This window comes from Epinephelus lanceolatus, chromosome 12, assembly GCF_041903045.1.
Source record: "Epinephelus lanceolatus isolate andai-2023 chromosome 12, ASM4190304v1, whole genome shotgun sequence".
NCBI classification, from domain to species: Eukaryota; Metazoa; Chordata; class Actinopteri; order Perciformes; family Serranidae; genus Epinephelus; species Epinephelus lanceolatus.
The window spans coordinates 26,897,906-26,919,304 of record NC_135745.1 but is presented as its reverse complement, the minus strand read 5'-3'; the positions used below and the strand labels follow the sequence as shown (position 1 = coordinate 26,919,304).

Below are 21,399 nucleotides of genomic sequence, written 5' to 3'. Positions count from 1 at the left end.
AGGTTTCAGGTCAGGTCGTGGGCCGGTCTGGCTCGAGCCTAGTCCAAGAAAAGACATCCTGTTCACGAGCTTGGACGCAGCAGTCAACCACTCTGGGAACGTAGCCAAGATGAAAACAAACACCCCGACCTTCCCTGATACTCTGGCTCTGCACACTTTCTCCGTCTAAGTCTCTCTGTCTTTCTCTCTGATGATTGCATTAACACTGGAAAGGCCCACAGTACAGATGCATACACACTTACATTCCGACACCGATTCACAGTCGCACTTGCTTGCTAACGCACCCTGACACGCACACACACACACACACAAGCACTGTACTTTGTGGTCAAGCTGGTGGCTAAGAAGACAAAGTTTTTTTTTCTTCTTTTTAATTTCACATACACTAATCGTAATAAGTTGTAGAGAAGATGCTCTTCTTTTTTTTTTTTTTTTTTCTTGCCCTAAGCAGAGCAGATGCACTTCAAGCGGAGGTGACGTTGGGTTGCATTTGTTGCTGGCCGGGGTCGAGCTGAGGCTGCGTCTGGATCTGCTGGGGTTTGGGGTGGTGCTGAAGCTGGGGGTGTGACTGCGGCTGAGGCTGAGCTTGAAGCGGAGGCTGGGCCTGTTGCTGAGGCTGGCTGAGTCCTTGCTGCGGGGGCGTGGCGCCAGAGCTGGTGGCCGAGTGGGCGGGCAGCTGAGACAGCTGCTCGCTGTTGGCCAGGGATTTCAGCACGGCGTTCTCCCTCTCCAACACAGAGTTCCTCTCAAACAGCTCCTTGATCTGCTCCTTTAAGACCTCCACCTCTTCGCGCACCGCATACATCAGATGGCTTTTCACCAGGTCCTGCAGGAGACATGAAATGTGCCACTGGGTCAAAAACATAAAAGGACCTGACCGGAGGCAGCAGAGTCACACAGAGGCTGATGTTGTCACACGTAGGACACAAGGACATCACAGTGAAGCCCGAGGCTAAATTTGTTCATGTGTCCATTCTAGCTGTGCGTGTTTATGCTTAAAGGCAAAGACAAACAAATATAAAGACCCTACGGTTCTTACAACCATGAAAATAAGTCAAGACAGGCTTTAGAGCTGGATTAAGTGCTTTCAGACCTAGAGTTGTCTTGCTTCGGTCTGAATCAGGGACTAATTTCGTTGCATAATTGCCTAGAGTTGGTTCGTGTTCTCACGGCAGCATTTACAAGCAGACCACTTCTTCAAGAAGGTCTCGGTCCGGTTGTTTTGGTGCACATCTGAGTGCGATTGCTGTGTTCACACCTGCCCAAATGAACCGCACTTAGGGGGGCAAATGAACTTGAGTTCGACTGAACCGAACCAAACATGGCAGGTGTGAAAGCAGCCTAAAGGTCAACCACAATGACTTGAGTTCAGCATCATAATAGTACAGTTTATTTGTGTATATATTTTGGACCCTGATGTCAGCGTCTTTTCATGTTACTGAATATCTACTGTGTACACTTTAAAAGGCCCAGTGTGTAAGATTTAGGGGGATTTAGTGGCATATAGCGGTGAAGATTTCAGATTGAAACCAGCTGAAACTTCTCCCAGTTAGAATTCTTTCAGTGTTCATTGTTCAGGTTTTTACCAGGAGCCAAATCATCAGCAGAGGTCTCTTTCTCTCCAAAACAAACATACCAGGTTATTTAAATTGGTAAAAGGCATGGAATAAAGCAGTCTCACCTTGCAAATCAGTGTTTCTTACATGCAGTTTGGCAGGTCTGAGACAGCCGCTAACCTAGCACTTGTTAAGCTGCGGTCTCCTTTTTTCTGTGATAACTTAAGATCCAGACGTTCAGAAGGTTTCTACTGGGAGCCGAATTATCCGCAGAGGTCTCTTTCTCATTAAAACAAACGGACTTGGTGATTTAAATAGGTAAAAACACTGGATAAAGCTGTTTTACATTACAAATCAGTGTTTTTCCTATGCTATTTGACTTGTCGGAGATGGGCCACTAACCTGGTGCCTGCTAATGTGTGCTCCCCCTTTCCTCTGATAACTTAAGATCCAGAAATTGAAGTTTTTACCAGGAGCCGAATTATCCAAAGAGGTATTTAAAACGAATGGTGATTTAAACTAGTAAAAAACACTAAATAAAGCAGTTTTATGTTACAAATCAGTGTTTTTCCTATGCTATCTGGCTTTTCAGAGACAGGCCGCTAGCCCAGCACCTGCTAATGTGTGCTCACTTTTTTTCTCTGATAACTTTAGATCCAGAGGTCCAGTAGGTTTTTACCAGGAGCCAAATTATCCACAGAGGTCTCTTCCTCTCCAAAACAAACAGACCCACTGATTTTAACAGGTAAAAACAGTGAATTAACAGCTTCACGTTAAGAAAATGTGTTTCTCCGACAATGCTCGTCGCGAAGGGGCTGCTAACTCTAGTGGTGGCCACGAAAACGCAAATAGCCCTATCTAGAGCCAGTGTTTGGTTTGTCCGTTCTGGGCTACTGTAGAAACATGGCGGTGCAACATGGTGATCTCCAGAAACAAGGACCTGCTCCCTATGTAGATATAAACGTCTCATTCGAAGGCAGGCTTTGCTATCAAAAACGACATTTTGGGCCAAAAAACAAAAAGAAAATCTGTCTGGAGCCACAAAACATATTTGAGCCTCACCCTAAAGGTAACACAGCCTTTTAAGTTGAATTTAGCCTCTCAACATTACTAATCTAAATAAGCATTCACTGATATGTTTCAGCACAAGGTGGCTATTTTTGATTATTTGGTGCTTAAACTTTGCAGCATCCATAGATAGCCTAGGTAGGAAGACTCAAGACTACCTAAGCCATTACTAGTGATGTACATACCTATTATATTATATTCCATTTATGCCAATACATCCCCCTGAATCCTACACACTGGACCTTTAAGCCAAAAAGTGAGAAAAAATTTTACCCAGAGAAGTTCATGATCCGTGTTAAATGGATTACTCACCATTGCCTGTTCTATTTTATTATCAATGGCAGCAACATTGGTTCCCGAGGCCCTGTGAAGAAGAAAAGACAGATAAAGTCATGTTAGGATTAATCTCCAAGGTTCCAGGATTCAAACCTCCTGAGGGGACAGAGTCATTTCTCTACTCTCAGCACATTTCTATACAAATAAATTACAAAAGGAATCTTAACACAGACACACTGGTGCTCAATGAATCCAGGCAGCCGCCGTCAGATCACCACATGAATCTGGGACAGATTATATAAAATGACCTGTCACCATGGTCTGTACATTATAACTCTACCCTATGTAGGTCAGGTCGCAGACTTTGCAGGAGAAATGAGAGAAGCTTGGCTGCAGGCAACACAAGTTAGTGCAAATAATGCATCACTGCCATATTTAGTCTAGGTGTGGCGATGTCTCCACAGGAAGCATTTGATATTAATAATATTAATTAACACAAGCACACACACACACACACTCCCAACTCCCTCTGAATGCACAGCTCTAATGGAGCCATACGCTCGTGGGAAGACCCCTTTAAATTCAGCACAAATTAAATTAAGTTGTATTTCCGGCGCACTTTAAACAGCAGCTGTAGTTACATCCGCGGAGCAGCGTCCGGTGCGTCTCGTTACCTGCAGCGGGTCCGGTATGAGAGCAGCGGGCCGCAGGTGGCGGGTCGGGCCGGGTCTCCGGGGCAGCACGGTGGTTTGTAAGAAAACGTGCACGGCATGGCGCTGACTGCTGCGGCTTAAGCTACATCGGTGGCGGCGGGGGAAAGAAAAGGGCCACCGGAGCGGACCGGAGGCGGTTTAGTGGGGCAACTGTGACCACATTTAGAATAATGAAACATGAACCGACTGGTGGAGAAGTCAGAAGGGCTGACAGGAGGCGGAGAGACACGTCTGACACCTCTGCTCCGCCCGCCCCACAGTGACTGGGAACAGGAGTAACTACACTGTAACTTCAGGGGGATGTATGGAGGGCGACACGTGCCAAGTGATAGCTTTGTTAAATTAGCCCATTCAGAAATGGGCAGATAGATAGATAGACTTAATTGATCGCTAATCAGCAGCAGTTTTTTTTAGGCATTGCAAAGGAGTAGTAAAAAAAAAGTACATTTCACACTAGGAAAAAAAATGTATGTACATCACTAGAAAAATACACCTTAGCACACTCTATAATTATAAGATATATATCTATAGCATATCTATAGAATATGCAATATAGAGATTATACTATAATACACTACAAATATACAATACAGCCATAGATTAACACACTAATGATATATACATTAAACGAATTTGTAAACGGTATATACATTAAACGAATTTGTGAACAATATATACATCAAACAAACGCCTAAACGATATATATACATTAAACTAATTTGTAAACGATACATCATTAAACAAATGTGTAAATAAACACACTTGTAAACGATATATACATTAAACAAATTTGTAAACGATATATACATTAAATAAAACTGTCAACAATATATACATTAAACAAATGTGTAGAAATCCAATAATGGTATTGGTGCAAAGTCTAAAATACCCCTGAAACAAAGTTTTGTGCAGTTGTAGCTCGTTTGTCTTTGTCGGCCACCATATCATTGATATAAAACTCAAACAAATGAGAAACTGCAGTTCGGAGAGAAAAAATATGTTAAAGTTAATTTTGAAACCGTCACCATCGAATATTTTTCCACCAGGGGGCACTGACAAGCTCATTTTTAAAACTAAAATATGTCACTCAGTTAATTAGAGTTTTGACCAAGATATACGAGTATATCTAACAAAACAATTTGTTTTACTGAAATATTAATCGGCCTTTTAATTTGCTGGCATTAAAGAATCCAGTATCAGTCGGGAATCCTAAATGTAGGTTTACATCTGCATAAAGTGTAGGACCAATGCCACCGTGAGGTAGACACCAGGTTGACTGTAGACTCACCCTGAGGACACAATGTTCTGTTCCTTCACACCATCCAATTTATGTGTGTGAGGCCAGAGGAAGCACTCTGTAGATTGTTATCAGCAGTCTGTACCGGGGAAGGAATGTTCCCCATACCTCCGCTGCTATGAAACACTGTCACTCACATCCCTGTCCTACACTGCTGCCTTTGATCCCTGTCAGATACGACAATGTCTAACATGAGCTACAGGCAAGTAGATCACACATTGAACATGTTGAAAAAGATACACATGGTGTCACTCAGCCATAACCAACAGACATCACTAAAGGGAATAAATTACTAACAAGAATGCAGATTTCAGCAGCCAGCACTCAGTCATTAGTGTCTCTTTGTGTCCCTCATAGACCACATTATGTGACCCCCCACGAGTGGTTGCATAACCAAATGTTAGGAAAAAAACTGCCTCAACCTCAGCCTCACCCTGCGCCAAATGTGGGTTCAATTTAGACAAGGCCCTCCTATAGTTTCCCTCCCTGACAGGAGTTTTCAATAGGCCTGGAACCCAGAGGAATCTCACTCTGTGAAATACAGACCCTGGATGGACTCTCTGGGCTACACCCTTGTTGCTTCACCCAGTACAGACAAAAACATGCTTTACTATTAACAGACTCACACTCTGGAGTAGGACTGGATATCATTTAAAAAATTATCATACCAGTACCCTTAAGGCCCAGACACACTAAACAGACATCAGAGAAAAAACAGCAACAAAAAGTTGCACTTGAACACACCACAAAGACTGGCCAATCAGAACGTTCTGTGCCTGCATGGGAGGAAATAACTCTCCAAACCAGCAGGGGGCATTAGTCTGTGTTCCTCATTAAAAATAGAACGACTGATGAATGACAGGATGCACTGACAATGCTAGTTAGCCAGTTAGGACATTAACAGCACATGATGATTAAAGAACAAATGATATTTACTGTGCGCTAGCAAACAATAACAAACAATTACGAACCCTTTGTGCTAACCATGAGTTAGCCATGAGAGCTCAATGGCTAAAAAAAAATCTGACCCAATACAAGGAGTTTATTTTGCTATCATGCCTTCTTGCGTCATTTGTTTGCTTTCCTCTCGCCCGTTTCTCTTCCTGTGCACTGAGTTGAACTGCCAATCAGAGTGATTTCATTTACCGACTGGCTCCGCCGTCTTCAGACGCCGTTTCTATGTGCTAAATCGGCCAGAAAAAAAGCCAACAAGTGCCAACAGAGCGCAAAAACTAGGACGATAGACGCTCCTAGAGGACCCAACGTTGACCAACCACTGACCGTCGCCTTGTTGTGTCGGGCCTTTAAAGTGATAAAAGATACCAATAGAATACTTAATTCAATGCCCAGAATGTGAATGGGGTGGTGTATAGTATAGCTAAACTTTGAAACGTTTTGGTAGTATTCAGGCACAATGAACTCCGTCAAATTCACTGCACTCAACTTCACCACACCACAGACTGTATGAGTTGGAGCTGCTGCTGCAGGAGTGTGAGCTCTTTGCCGGGGACACTTGGAGATAGTCGGTCTGGCCAAATACACAGTGACAGGGCTAATTGTTAACATCACACTGCTAACCTTACCTGAAAGGTACAGGTAGTGATGGGTTTAACGTCAGACCTGAGCCGTTTTGAGTTTGTTGGGACCGTTTCATGGCTCAGTGTTGGATGTTAGCGCTGCTGCAATGTTAGCTCAGGCTAATGCCGCAGACTCGCAGGTAGGAGAGTGGCTCTGGTGACAGCAGCAACAGAAAGTTTGGTGATCTGGACTGGGATCAGACCCCCGGCGCATAAAGAACAGAATGTAGGTATCGTTTGACTGGAGACGTTACAATAACTCTTGATACTGGGTTATTTCGGTTGATACCTTAAGGTATCAAGTACCATATCTAGCCTCCTAGCAGTGCAACATATTTTTTTAATGAAGTAGAGCAGGTAGGCTAATCAAATAAGTAAGGCTAACCTATAGGACTGAGATATGAACAATCTGCCACTCCCACTCTCTTTCTTATCACAACATTAAAGATTAACAGTACACATGAAAAATGAACTCAGCCAACGTTAGCTTGCTAACTACATTTTCACCTACAGTATCTGCAACTTGTGTTTGAAAAGGTCAGAAGTGGAGTTTATCAGTATTATTCGGGAGAAACAGAAGGCACTTTCTCATGTGACTGTTGTCTTTTTTAGATTTTGGTACAAAAAGTTTGGTCAGATGTGGTCTGGGACTTTCGTTGGAGGCTGCCTTTTGTTCTGGGTTTTACTCTGTCATCATCACATCATGGTCAAAAAACAGGTGGTGCTTTTATTTTTTTCTTTCAGGCAGCTGGCAAAATGGCATCTGTGGTAGAAGAGCTTCTTGCACGCCCTCAACCCCAACACGCAATCCCCACATTTACAGCGGACCAGTTTAAACGAATGTAGAAGACGTAAAAAGTGGATTAATGGCTCGACAGTAGTTTTAAAAAGTACTCGTTCATTAAATTTTTTTTTACTTATGTGCGTTACTTGTATTGCCCACCCCTGCTCTAGTGTCATTTAGGCATTTGTTAACCTCTTTTTTTAAGACACGTAAAAGCTTTAAAATTCACAAGTGTGGTATTTACAGACATATTTTATGTCCTAGAACAAAACATAAAAATTTCTTAAGCACATATTAACCACAGACCTTATCTATAACCAAAACCCCATTCAAAAACCCATTCACTTCGAGACGGGAGAACCGGAAAACCAGAGCTTATTCATTTCCTGGTTTTTAGGACTCATTCCTGCAGCACTCTGTATCAGAAACTATTTCCTAGAATGCGATCTGATGTCTTCAATTTGCTTGTTTTGTTGACCCAGAACTCTAAAGCCCCAAATCATTCTGTTTAATACAATAAACAATTATTAGATTATTAGAATTGTTTCATTTTCTGCCAGTAAGCTTCTAAACTAATCATCTCAGCTCCTTGTCATGTCAGCCTGACAGCGATGCTTTGTTGTAGTTCCTCATCCTAATGACTGGGAATTTCCTCTCTGCCATTAACCCTTTGAACTCTGCACTAAAAAAATGACCCGCCGGTGCCTATGTAGGTATTTTTACTTATTGTGATGTCATTTCTGGGAGTATCTTCAAATATTTCATATCTGTACAGCCTTACAGCCCTAAGGTTATGTGAGCAGTGAACCATTATAATTGACAAAAGTATTGAAATTGTGTCATATAGTAAAAGATAGAAAAAAAAAACGGACATGATTTTTCATCAAATTTGACAAAATAAACACAAAACATATTGATCCAAAAGATCTCTGAATGTGGAAACCTGAACAATATATATATTTTTGGACAATAATTTTTGTAACACTCCATAAGTTATTTGAACTGTGTACATTATTTAATTTTAATGATATGCTTATCTTTATGAGCAGAGTGCAAACATGTTTTAATGCAGTAGTTTCATACATCATTCCTTTGGCACCGGTTTTGCACCACAAAACTGCAACATAACGATGTCATCACCAGTGTGTAATATTATGACATGGAAGATAGAAGCCTTAGTCTTCTGCTACGGTTTTTATTTTAGATTGATGAAGTAATTAAGGTTTTATTTAACATCTGTATATACATAATTGTGCAAACGGGGAAAAACCTGCACCACCACGCATTGTAACCATGTTTACACACGTAAGGTAACGTAACACAATGTAATGACATAATAACGCTAAACAGAAGCCTCAGCTTTATGCTGCAAAAAGAATAAATGCTGTAACTATTATGGTTTTTATTTTGGATCAATTCTAATAGGATCATACAAACAATGATCTCCTGTGGTAGTCTGTTTTTATAGTGTTTAAGCAGGGGGGGTATGAAGCATTTCTTGGAGGCAATACTGCAATGACCTGACACTACAGAGATCAAACCAGGGAATAAAAAAAGAAATACAACTCCCATGGGTGCTGTCAGCGGGGCATGTGACGAGCTAGTGATGGGCTGGTAACTAAGGAGACTGGAAAACATCAACAACTCAATAATAGCTGTCAGTGTGTGAGATAGATTTTCACAGTGCCAGCAGTGCAGCAGTTCTGCTTCCTGGAGTCAAAGATGAGTTTGTTAAGTCATGATGGTTTGGGCTGACACTCTTTACTTCACTAGTTGCACTGAAGCGAGCAGGAACAACTATCAAGTCAAAACCATATTAGGACACCATCTGGCGCTCCGAGCAGAACTTCCAAGAACAACTGGCACTGGGGGCAGAATCTGAAAACCACAATATGCCTGGTAGAAGCACCGCTCCCGACACACATGATCTTGTTTAAGCCTCCAGATCTCACGTCAAAGCCGAGAACTTGTTTGAGTGGCCTACTTAAAAACAAAACATGTGAATGCACGGTAAAGCCTCCTCCTGTTTTCCCAGCGTTACAAAGCAAACAGTATATACCTCCTGATGTGAGTAAGGTCAAGCCCCAGAGGGCAAAGGGCCGGGCCGAGATGAAACAGAATGCTAATGAGGGTTTGAACTTGCACCGCTGCTGATTATGCAACCAACGCTTCTGTAATCTTCACCTTCCACATTAACATGACTGACTTTTATAAGCTCTGCGTAGAGTTTGGTGCTCCCCATATGATGTTAGCTATAAAATAGGAATGTCAATAAAAAGTCCATTAGCGGCTGAGCAGTTTACACTCGCACAGAGCGTGGGCAAGTGGAGCAGCGAGGGTGAATAACTCATCTCAACATTGAATAGTTCTCATTCCTTGCCTCTGGCAGAACTGCTGGCAGATTTAAGAGCTGTAGTAGGTTTCCTTCAGCAACACAGGGAACACAAAGCAAAGTCTATTTTACTCCGAGACATGACGAGACAAGTTCCCAGCTTAAGAGGCAGGACCTGATCATATGCCCAAGGACAACAGGTGCACAAGTCAGTCTTGCCTAGACACTTGTGACGCATGGATACCTCAGATTTTAAAGCTTAAAGGGACGGTTTACCCCAAAATCAAAAATACATATTTCTTCTCTTACCTGTAGAGTTATTTATCAGTCTAGATTATTTTGGTGTGAGTTGCGGAGCGTAGAGATATCTGCCTTGACTTCAAATCAATATCATGATTAATTAAACATCTTACCTCGATTACAATTATTGAATGATTATTTTGTTTTTAACACTCCGCAACTCACACCAAAACAATCTAGACTGATAAACAACACTACAGGTAAGAGGAAAAATATGTATTTTATGTATCTAGATCTCAATGTTCTCTTTGAGGTGTGGGTTTGTGATGCAGATGTACAGGGATAGCTGACAGTGGAATCAACGTCACACCTACACATCGCATGTCGGGGCGTCTCCTTCACACTCAGATGTGCATATATTTACTTTCACTTTATCCCAGACCTGCCAACTTCCGATATTTATGTTACAGTATATGACACAGCTGTGCACGTAGCGAGCAGTCAGCCTGCAGAGAATAAATGAGGAAGTGTGAAAGCAACAACCAAGCAGGCATCAAAACTGTTCCAATAATGGCAGGACTCTGGTCCAATTACAGAGTGAGCGCTAGATGAGACGGTCTCATGAAGGATTTATTTTTGAAGTTTACATTTTTGCACAGGAGCAAGTATGATTGACAGGATAAGAGGCAAATTAAAGTAAAACTAAGTACACAAAAAGCTGAATATGGGTTATCCTGTTTCCACAATGATAGTCTTTTTTTCATGGAGGCAAAAACAAATTAATGTTGACCTAAATTTCAATTTAGGACACAAAATTCAATAAATCACACCAATTTTGCTCATCACTGAGATATCAGTGGCTCAATTTTGGTACCATCTGAACATGAATATTCTGAGTTAAGTAATCTTTTAAATAAGACTAAGGGTCTACAGCCATGCTGGCAGGTCTGTGGTTTTCCGTTTCCACTGTGAAAAGTTGTGGATGGTACCAATGGAACCGTTCTGTATCGTCCCCATTTTTGGTCCCCCCTCTGTTGGGGTACCTAGCACACAGATCTGGTACTAAAAGGTGGAGCTGTGAACACTGCAGTCTGTTGATTGGTCAATAGAGGACGCTCACTCTGCTCAGGGCTGAGCTGTGGCTGGTTTTGAGGCTCATGTAACCACTGTTCATACCGTGGAGAGTTTTATTACTGTAACTATAAATGAAAGGATATTTTGCTGCGTCTTACAGCAACTGGAGTCGGAGGAAAAATCAACTTAATTCACTGGGCCGACTGCCGGCGACTTTTAAGGTGGAACGTTAACTTGTAATGTTACTCAATGCATGAGCTGACAACGTGAAACATACATATACAGACATTTTTAGTAATAAATGGATCTTCAGAACACTATATCTTAACTATGTTAATAGGGATGCACTGAAATGAAAATTTGTGGCAGAAGCCGAAGCCAAATAATATTAAACGCTTGGCCGAGTACCGAGTACCGAATATCGTTGTTTAGTTGTTCATTAGTTTTTGCAGATGAACCCCCTCCAGATTAGTGTTGTCATGGTACCAAAATTGGGACCCACTGTGCCATACCAATGAAAATACCATGGTTCTAAGTAGTATCACGATACCACAGCGAAAATGAGGCAGATGTGCCTTTTGTCATTTATGAAAAGATAAATCACTTTTCTATAATACATCAATGATATTTCAATGGAATAAATTACTTATTGACTTATTCATACTTACAAAACTTACAAAAACAGCATCAATCAGTGATTAACATAGGGGGGATCAAAATAAAATAAATAAATAAATAAAATAAGAATCAACCAGCCACCCTCCTCCCCTGACGGTCCCTTCATAAGTAAAGAACAGTCCCTAAAGTGCGGTGAGGTTTGTGGACCGTGAACGGCTCGTTCCTCCTCTGACACATCACATACCTGTGTTCGGCTGGCTCGGCTGTTCAGGTACTTCTGGGCAGTCCACACGCCAAGAAGAGGATATTATTGGAGCTGACTTCTCCTCACCGGTAAGCCAATGGCCACCATATTTGACTGGAATACATTACTGTCTGTGTCTGTGACCCCCGTTCAACCCACAATCGGTGGGATTCGCCTTTCGTTTCTGCTGGTGGTTGAAATCTGTAGGCTGCTCGCACAGCGTGTTGAATGATTAAAGCCTATTTTGCTCGCTCAAAACTATTTTTAGTCGCAAATGCGAGTGCGGTGACGGTGACTGCCGACATTTTACTCCGCCCGTCACGGCACGCTGTTTGATTGCGTTATCAAAACCGCGCCACTATTATTCGGCCTTGCTTTTGACTTATTCCACCGAATACCGAATGTGTGGTTTTTTGCAATATTCGGCCGAATATATTCAGTTACCGAATATTCAGTGCATCCCTATATGTTAATTTTGTCCGGATTATATGGACTGCATATATTATAATCCTCACTTGGAGAAAAAAAAAAAACGTTGCGGAGCGTCGTTCCTGTAGACTATGGCAACACTAAACCCCTGAGCTTGCCTGAGAAGGACTGTTTTATTTTGTTCTGAAAATGTCGGCGTGCAGCCTCGTTCTGTGGACGATAAACAATGCGTACACTTCCATGTGTCACTGGTGATGAAGAAATACAGTGAGTGCTGGACGGAGCAGTGAGTGACAACAACCCCGCCCACATTTAGGAGTACTGTTTGTGGTGGAAACGCCAGGGTCTTGGTACCATTTCTGAAGGGTACTTTTAGTTCCAGGTACCATACCGAAAATGTTTGGTGGAAATGCGGCTTAAGACAATGACGACGATGTTGCTCCGCAGCTGTAGGGGATGTAAATGAAAACACATTTAACATCATCACTCAGATGTGCCGATCATCAGAATACCCACGGTGAATCTAATTGAGAAACTCCCCCTGGTGCAAAACTTTTATGTTTTATTATTCTTTTAATTTTGTATTTTCAGTTCACAGCACAAGAGCTGTTTTCAGTTTTATACCTTTTTGTGACCTGTTGCCTTTTGGGAAAGTGTTTGTTCAGTGTAATACAGGGGAGCTGAAAGGGTTCCTTATTTCTAAAATGAAAATAGCTTACCAAAGTTGCCAGTGGGCAAAATGTTACCTCCGTCCCCAGCAAGAGGATTTTATCTCCCGTTCGCACTTGCACTACTGTCTGCTCAAAATAAATGAAAACAAAGTATCCTTATTTATTTGGGGTTTATTTATCTGCTGTATCTAACCATGATTTCTCTGTAGTGTTACACCCTAATATGTGCATTTTGTTAAAGTTCAAAACATTTATGTACTGTACAGTTTTCTCTTTGAGAGAAAATATGGAGCCCAGATTGATGAGGAGAAAAGAATATAAAAGGAAAGACAGAACAGGATGACACATTACAAAAGGTGCCAGGAACGCGTGCCAAGTGAGCCACGAGGATGACCATATGGGGGACTTTTATTTTGACAACACAGTCTTCAGCAATGCATCTCGCAAAGTTCTACTGTGCAGTCGATGGGGTTTCAAAAACAGAGTATAGATGAGACGGAAGTAGTGAGTATAAAAGTGTGTCTGTATGTCGTTTCCTCTACATTGCAGGAAATGTGCTGTTGTATAGCTGTCATCAAGGTTATCAAGAATTCAATTTCCATATTGGGAGTTATAAACAACCACGAAAGGATCTGTTGGAAATGAAAGGTCAGTGTCTTCTTTTGCCGAAATGTCTGATGTGATCCCGAATAAACCTAAATAAAGTGGGCTGATTAAGGGTCAACACCAAAGGCCATCGCCAAGATCTAGCAAACACACAGTCTCAAACAAAGCCCTGGTTAACTTTGCTTCCATGGAAACAAAAGCAGCCTTTGGCAGAGCAGCGTATCCACAACAGCAACACACACAAAAAAAAAGAAGTGAAGCATGGGGCTCATAACAATCTTACTATTCTTCTGCTGAGAGTGGAAATCACCTTAAATTTGGCAAATGGAGCGATCAGAACACTCAGAGTGGAAAGACGTAAAAACAGATATTGACTCAAAGTAATAAGACTACACACAACATGGCCGTTTAGATAATGCCATCACTATGTCGATTTACCTGTTTGCATCTTTATCTAACAAAGGCAGCCAATGGACTGAAGTTACTGTGTGCATGTTTGTGTGCGTGAGAGTGTGTGTGCAGTTCCTTGGTGGCTGGTGATGGTGTGTCAGTTCTATATTTCTCTAAAAACAGTTTCATTTCCTGTCTCTCAGATATAGTTTCATGTGCTTCCCTTTTCATTTTGGTAAAAGGCCTCATAAAAACGATGAAGGCCTTCTCTCACAGCCACAGGGTAACAGAGTGTCTGTACGAACACAAGGCCAGAGTCTAGTGTCAATTACCAATTCAAGAGCTCAATGATGACTCTGAAACGCAGCCGTGATTAAAAGTCACTTGACAGAAACAGTGACACAGCGGAGAGAGTGTTGCACTGCAAACCAGGCCGTACGAAGACTGTTATTTCAGTCCCGTGTTACAGATAGCATGCACGCACTCTGCAGCCGCTGTCATCCGCTTGAAAGCAACAAGCTGAGAATGTTAAAATGCTTTATTTCTAATAATAGAATCAATTTATTAGTTTGGGACATTCTCTGTAAAGTATAAAAACATTACTAAACAAATTACCCTCTGAGATCTTGGGACGTTGAAACCATAATGAAATCTAATACTGTGAGCAGCATGAGCAGTCAGATGATCAGACAGGTTGTAAATAAACAGTTTACTTACTGGGAAATGAAAATTCACGTGTCTGTTTGAAACATCTGTTAGACTGCAGCACTACTTCCTGCTTCAATCATGATCAGGCTATCTGTAGTTAAAGGGATAGTCTTCAGGTACTTATCCATAGTCAGTGTATTACTACAGTAGATGGCGGTCGGCACGTCCTTAGTTTGGAGAAGCAGGCAGAAGCACTGACACAAAAGCTAAGCAACGTACTGCGGTGGACAGGGGCAGCAGCAACACGTGCCATAAGCGTGGGATCATTTTGAGAAGGTGAAGGACGAACCCAAGGTGATATGTAAACTCATCTTCACTGGTCGACTACAAACATGACGTATCATCTGAAACATGGAAGTAGCTACATGCCCATTAGCCCACAGCGTCATTAACAGGCGGCTCGCTCAGTGTGTGACGTGCACTTGTAGATAAAATATAGGCCTATATTAATGAAGGTTCATTAGTACGGTTTTGTATTTCTCTGTAATGTAGCACAGTGTTAACAATGTTACTGATACTATTCTTTCTCACACCTTCAACTCAAACCATTGTGTTGCCCCGCCCAATATATATCATTTAATAATTAAATTAACATCGTAAACATGTGGGCGACTAGTCGACTAATGGCCATAAATGACGACTATTGGTTGACTAGGAAAATTCTTAGATGGGGGCAGCACTAGATTTTATTTCAAAGCACTTTGTAAATGGATTTCAAAAGGTGCCATATAAATAAAGTTTATTATTTCACCTACAATTAGCTAATATCAGCTGACATATGACCTTGAGCAATTTATATGTCAAAGTCTGAACCATGCCTTTGGTTCTTCCAGGAAACTGTGAAGGATATTTATTATTTTCTGACATTTCATAGACGAAATGATTAAACGCTTAATTGAGAAAAAAATTATAATTTAGTGCTAAACATAATTAAGTTCAGCTGTAATTCAGCTTAACTTGTTTACAATCTGTTTAACAGTCTGCCCACATGTGTTGGTTGCCCTTTTGGATTTTGTCCTATTGTTTCTCTGCACCCCAAGATCTCAGCAATTACGCTGCAAGACAATAGAGATGGTGCCAAACTTGCGGCAGTAAACAAACCAGAATTTTTCAGTGACACCGATAATATATGCAATCACAGAGAGCGTCAGAGAAAGCAGCAGAGACAGAAGTTGTGGGAGAAATTACAGAGGGACGTAGATGTTGTTGAGAAGCCTGTTGGCCAATCCTGCACTTGCTGCCAGGCTTTGTTTCCAAACTCAATCCATGCACGTGGAGAAAGCAAAGCTCGCTGCTACTGAACACTGCACACATGTTGTTAAACTCTTGCACGTCTGTCCAGCCCATTCCAGTATAGTACTGTACCTATCACTGTGGGCCTTTGAGTCCCTTAATCTGCTGCCAGACTGGAAGGCCTGGTAGAAAGCCTTGGAGGGGTTCCTGTGTCAGCAACATTCAGGGGAAGAGAGAAGAGACAGAGATAGCCAAGAGATGAAACAGTGAAAGTAGACGAAAGTTCTGATTCCTAGAAATGCTTCCTTGTGTAACTTCATACCCCCCCCCCAGAAAACTCCTGCGCTCGTGAGTCGTTCGCAGGAGAAGAGGCTCTTAGCTTTCAATGAGACATATGGAACATTTAAACAGAGTAAAGCAAAGGGACTGAGGAAAAGGAGTCTTGACCTCGATGCAGGAATGTGTGTTCAGAGGTGGGACAGCTTCATAAACTTTAAGAGCCACCCTCAGGCCATTTGTCTACAGTGTGTTGGCCATCACTCATGCTCAGGTTGTTTTCCTAAACACACACACACACACACACAAATCAGCCACTCCCTCTGGTTTTCAGCTGAAATATTTAAATCCCTCTCAGCTGTTTCCTTGACAAATTGAAAAGCTTAAATTTGTTGACCTGTCATGTTGTAACATTTAGCTTTAAAGGGACAGTTCACCCTAAAGTCAGTTATTTTTCCCTGTAGCTCTACTTTTCAGTCTACATTGTTTTGGTGTGAGTTGCAGAGTGTTGGAGATATCGGCCATAGAGATGTCTGCCTTCTCTCCAATTTAATGGAACTAGATGGCACTCAGCTTGTGGTGCTCAAAGTGCCAAAAAAGATGCATTTGAAAAACACAACATCAATGTCTCTACAGAAATCATGACCTGCTTACTCAAGATAATCCACAGATCTTGTTTTTGAGCAGCTTCATGTGGGATCTATTTTCTTTCTACCGAACTACACCCGTCATGCGCCCTCCTCGGCTAAGCTGTAACGTTAGCTTGCTCGTTGGTGCTAGGTAAGCTAGCAGTAGATGCCAGCTTCCTTCTGAGTGGTGATGGGGTTGACAGGTGTAGTTCAGTAGAAAGAAAACAGTCCCTAGTAGAAATGTCAGTTTTGGTTAATTTAGCTTTTGATAGCCAAACACCTATTGACCAGTAACTAACCAGTTAATTAAAAAAAATAATTATAATAATGAGAAAAACAAGAGGATTTTTGTTTTCATCTGCTGATTCATTGATTCAGTGAGCTTTAGCAACACATTTCAAAATGCTGTTCATTTTGAGGTGGTGAAATTTTAATGTTTCCTGCCCTAAATATCTTGCCTTTTATTTTATTTTCTGTTGGCTTTGCTGAGAGACAGTCAGCCAGCCACTACCCATGCAGAAACTTAGTGCTCACTCCCAACCCTCTGGTCTCAAAGCTAGCCTTTAGCCGCTCCGCTCTGCGAACTATACCTGGGTCCATGCCCCAGTTAGGTGGGACCTAGCTAGCAAGCAGTGCTCATTTGGTTATTACTGCTGCTGAAACATAGTGGCCCACTTTGCCCTCGGTAGCCTCAGTTAGTAAGCGACTCCATTTTGAGCTGCAAAACCCCTTTAACATTATTAACTATGTTAGCACCACTAGCCGTGCTGACATTGCTAACGATGCTAACAGAGCTAATAGTGCTGATAATGCTAAAGGGGATTTGTGGCTTAAAATTGAGCCACTTACTTATGGGGGGAGACCAGAGGATGGCCACCATGTTTCCACACCAACGTTGTTGGGTCAGGACAGCGTTATTGCTGCTAGCTTACCCGTGTGGTGTGCAGTGCAGTTAACTGAGCAGCAACATTAACGTAAAAAGTGACATGAGTAGCTGGTCAAAAATATTCTCTGCGGTTAACCAATTAACAGTTAGCCCATGACATCCTTAGTTGCTACATGAAACTGCTCACAACAAGGTCTGTGGATTATCTTGAGCAACCAGGTCATGATTTCTGGAAGAGACATTGCTGTTGAGTTTTTCAAATGTATATTTTTGGCACTTTGAGCACCACAAGCTGAGTGCCATCTAGTTCCATTATACTGGAGAGAAGGCAGACATCTCTACGGCTGATATGTCCAACATTCAGCAACTCAAACCAAAACAATCTAGATTGATAAACAGCACTACAGGTGACAGGAAAAATCTATTTTGGCATGAACTGTCCCTTTAACATTACCTCCTCGATTCCTGGTGATTACCTAGTAAGTACACTGTGTTCTATGCCAAGGGATGTATATTCGGGAAAGGGAAAGGAAATCCCCACTGTGACCCTACATACACATACACACACTCACACTCTCACACACACACACACACACACACACTCATTTAATCTACTCCAGGCTTGTGCCTTTCAAAACTAACTGCGTCTCTCCCACATTCACACAAATGTAAATGCACACTGACAAGAGCATATGCACACAATACGCAACTGCGCACACAGAGGAGCAAGCCAGGGCAGGCAGAGTCTCACACACACACACACACACACACACACACAGACACATATACACAGACACATACATATACACATATACATACACATACACATACACACACACACACACACACACACACACACACACACAGGAATGAGGAGTTGATTTACAGCATGTGTGTGAATATTAGAGCAGCCAAGGCTCTTTTCCTAGAAATCCCTGGCACAAACTCCCTTTGTCACATTACCTCATGACCAAACACTCTCACAAACCTCCCCCTATGCTTCTGCTTAATTTTACTTTGCGGGCAGCGGCCCTAGAAAAACCTCCGCAGACACACACGTGTGGCGAGCACACACCTTCACAGAAGACCTCTTTTTTCTGAGCTAGAACTCAAGAGGTCTGTGTGAGCCAGCTATCGACTGAAATCATGGAGGTCAGATGACTTGGAGTCCAGCAACCTCTTCATGAATGAGGTAAGCACTGGAGGAGTCATCATTCCTTGTTTTCAAGTAGCGAACACTCGGCTCTCAATGGCTCTCTTTGTGAGTCTAAAATCTAACATGTCAATATCCATTTATGAAAGCCCCTCTTTGTAAAACAACTAGTCAATGTGTCGAGCAATGGCGAAGCTGCTGTCTCCCCCATAAACCCCGAGTATGGGGTGTGAGGAGGACACAGAGTTAAGGGAGTGACCCACCAGATATGTCCAAACAGAAGCTAAACCCTCTTTTCTTTTTCCACACCTCTCTTAAGACACAAAAGCAAACCTGACACAAAAACAACACTTGCACATGTTCAGACTTTCCCAAAACTGCCCCAAAGCAAAAGTATGACCTGGCGGCAGACTAAAATAACCTTTTGGGCACATTCTTGGCAGTTAATGTCACACATCTAGCTGGAGCACGACACATGGTTTTTCCTTCAATGTGCCTGCGCTGCAAACCAGCGGCCATGTCAAAGGTTAAGTTTCACGGCGCTGAACCTCTTTAATAACCTCGCCCACTCAATGAGCACGAGACAACCCACAGTAGCCTTAAGTGATGAGCAGATGGGGGGTTGATTTCTGTCGGGAAAAATGTGCAAGTAAAACTGCGAGAAGAGAAAACAGGAGAGAGTGAAGAGTGAGAGGAAAGTACACAGAAAAAAGTGTTACAGTAGAGTTTCACTTCTGCGTCTGGGCGTCATGCATTGGCTTGGAGAAAACCAAGGTTGACTTGGGATGTTTCTTTTTTTGGCTTCAGGAACGATGCCAAGTCAAAAATCCAAAACAAATACAACAATGGAAATGTGCTGCGAATAAAAAATGTGCTGCAGAAGGCCAAAACAAAAATATTAATAGCAAACACGCTGCAAATACAGAAATGATGGAAAGTCAAACACACAAACCCCAAAAACAAATGCAACAAAAAAAGCTGCATATCTAGTTAACGCAGCAGAAGTTCTACAGGCTTCTAGGGGGAGCACTGAGTGGGACAGCTTGATTTTTGACCAAAGACAGTGTGTCATAAATCCTTATTACTCTGAGGTGGCAATTTGTCCACAGTCTTTTTAAATATTATGAAGGAGCAACAGACTTGCGTACTGTCATTCAGGTCAGCGCTCCCCCTACAGGGCTGGAGAGCTTTTGTTATGTTGATTGGATGTGCAGTGTTTTTCTGTTGCATTTGTTTCTTAGTTTGTGTATGTTTGTGTGACTTAACATCCATCTGTATTTGCAACATGCACGCTGTTGAGCGGCAACCTTTGCGGCTGAAAAATGAAGCCAACACGGAAGTGCTACAAACTGCAGTTCCTCTAATGGCCACTTGAGGCTGACACCAAAAGCGAGTCAATCCTTATAGACCCCCATGTTAAAATGCAGAAAATAAAGCAGAAATAAACATGTTTACAGTCTGGTAAAATAGCTTAATTTCCCCATTCGTAACAACTGTTTGTGGGGGTGAATTTTTATATAACTAGATTAAATGTTTTTAAGACTTCAAGTTATGCATAATTAAGAGTGTGGCCTCTTTGCATGACAGCTGGGTGCCTTCCATTGACAAGTTGCTGCCACAGCTAAAACATTGGTTAGGTCACATAGTCATGGCGTAATCCCAGATTCACAGAGTGTAGGAGTTAGGGCTGGGCAATATGAAGATATTATATTGTTATCGAGATATGAGACTAATTTGGATATCGTTGTATCATGATAAAGCATAAATGGTGCCCCCCCCCCCATTTTAAAGTATTGCGATGTTTTTGTGTGGCAATATCGTATCATTACACAGTGCCAAGTATCTTTTTTTTTTTTTATTATATAAATCATTGAGTTTACAAATATAAATTCAACTTTAGACAGCCTATTAGACCCCAGATTCACAGAGTATAGGTGTAGCTGTAGCTTTTGCTATTTCAATGTGTTTTCAGTTCACTAAATTTAATTGTAACATTCTGGTCGCCTAAAAAAAGTCTTGTTCAACATTCAGCTGTACTAAAAGACTCTCTAAGGAGTCAGATATTCAGTTTTTCTGGTGAGGACATTTGTTTTCATGGTTTTAAGCCTGTTTTTTGCTAGCAAAAATTAGCATTAGCATTATCACAGTATTAACCATAGCTGTAAATGCACCATGCTAACCAAGCTAGCAGCTAGCATTAGGGTTATCTCCAGCCTCTTGTCCAAATATGGTCATTCCGGCTCCAAAAATCCAAAATGGCGACGGCCAAAATGCCAAACTTAAGGCATTAAAGCATTAATTTTGTACAGTCAGTGGATTTTGCTTTCTGCAGCACATTCCTAATTGTTTTGGAATTTTTAATGTGTTATTGGATTTGGCACAGTGTCTGAAGCTACAGCATGTTTCTGCTAATGGAATTTTTTTGGGCCATTGGAGGCCTCTGTACTTTAGTGTGCTTGGGCAAAGGAAAAAGGGCTGAGAGCTAACTAGCAAAGTGTGGATAGCAGTAGACGGACATGTAGAGTTACTGGTGGTCAGAGGGTGCAAAAGGGGGGAGGTTAGAGAATGGTGTTGAAAGCTCTCACTGTTGTAGCTCATGAGGCTTCAGGTTCTCTACACCATCCATCCATCTGCCATAG

The 21,399-nt window shown here is 41.9% G+C and overlaps 1 protein-coding gene across 2 annotated transcripts in view; it reads right to left on the bottom strand.

Annotated features, from left to right (window-relative positions):
- Positions 1-380: 380 nt before the first annotated feature.
- The window catches only part of LOC117271451 (TSC22 domain family protein 2-like), a 33,663-nt gene continuing 12,644 nt past the window's right edge, over positions 381-21,399 (bottom strand). Inside the window, exons 2-4 of one of the 2 annotated variants that reach the window (XM_033649601.2) lie at positions 15,949-16,023; positions 2,937-2,988; positions 381-826 (exon numbers count right to left, since the gene is read on the bottom strand). In XM_033649601.2, coding sequence (XP_033505492.2) covers positions 464-826; positions 2,937-2,988; positions 15,949-16,023 — 490 coding nt within the window. In that variant the 3' untranslated portion in view covers positions 381-463. The remainder of the gene's footprint in view (positions 827-2,936; positions 2,989-15,948; positions 16,024-21,399) is intronic. The other variant, XM_033649602.2, reaches the window with a different exon arrangement.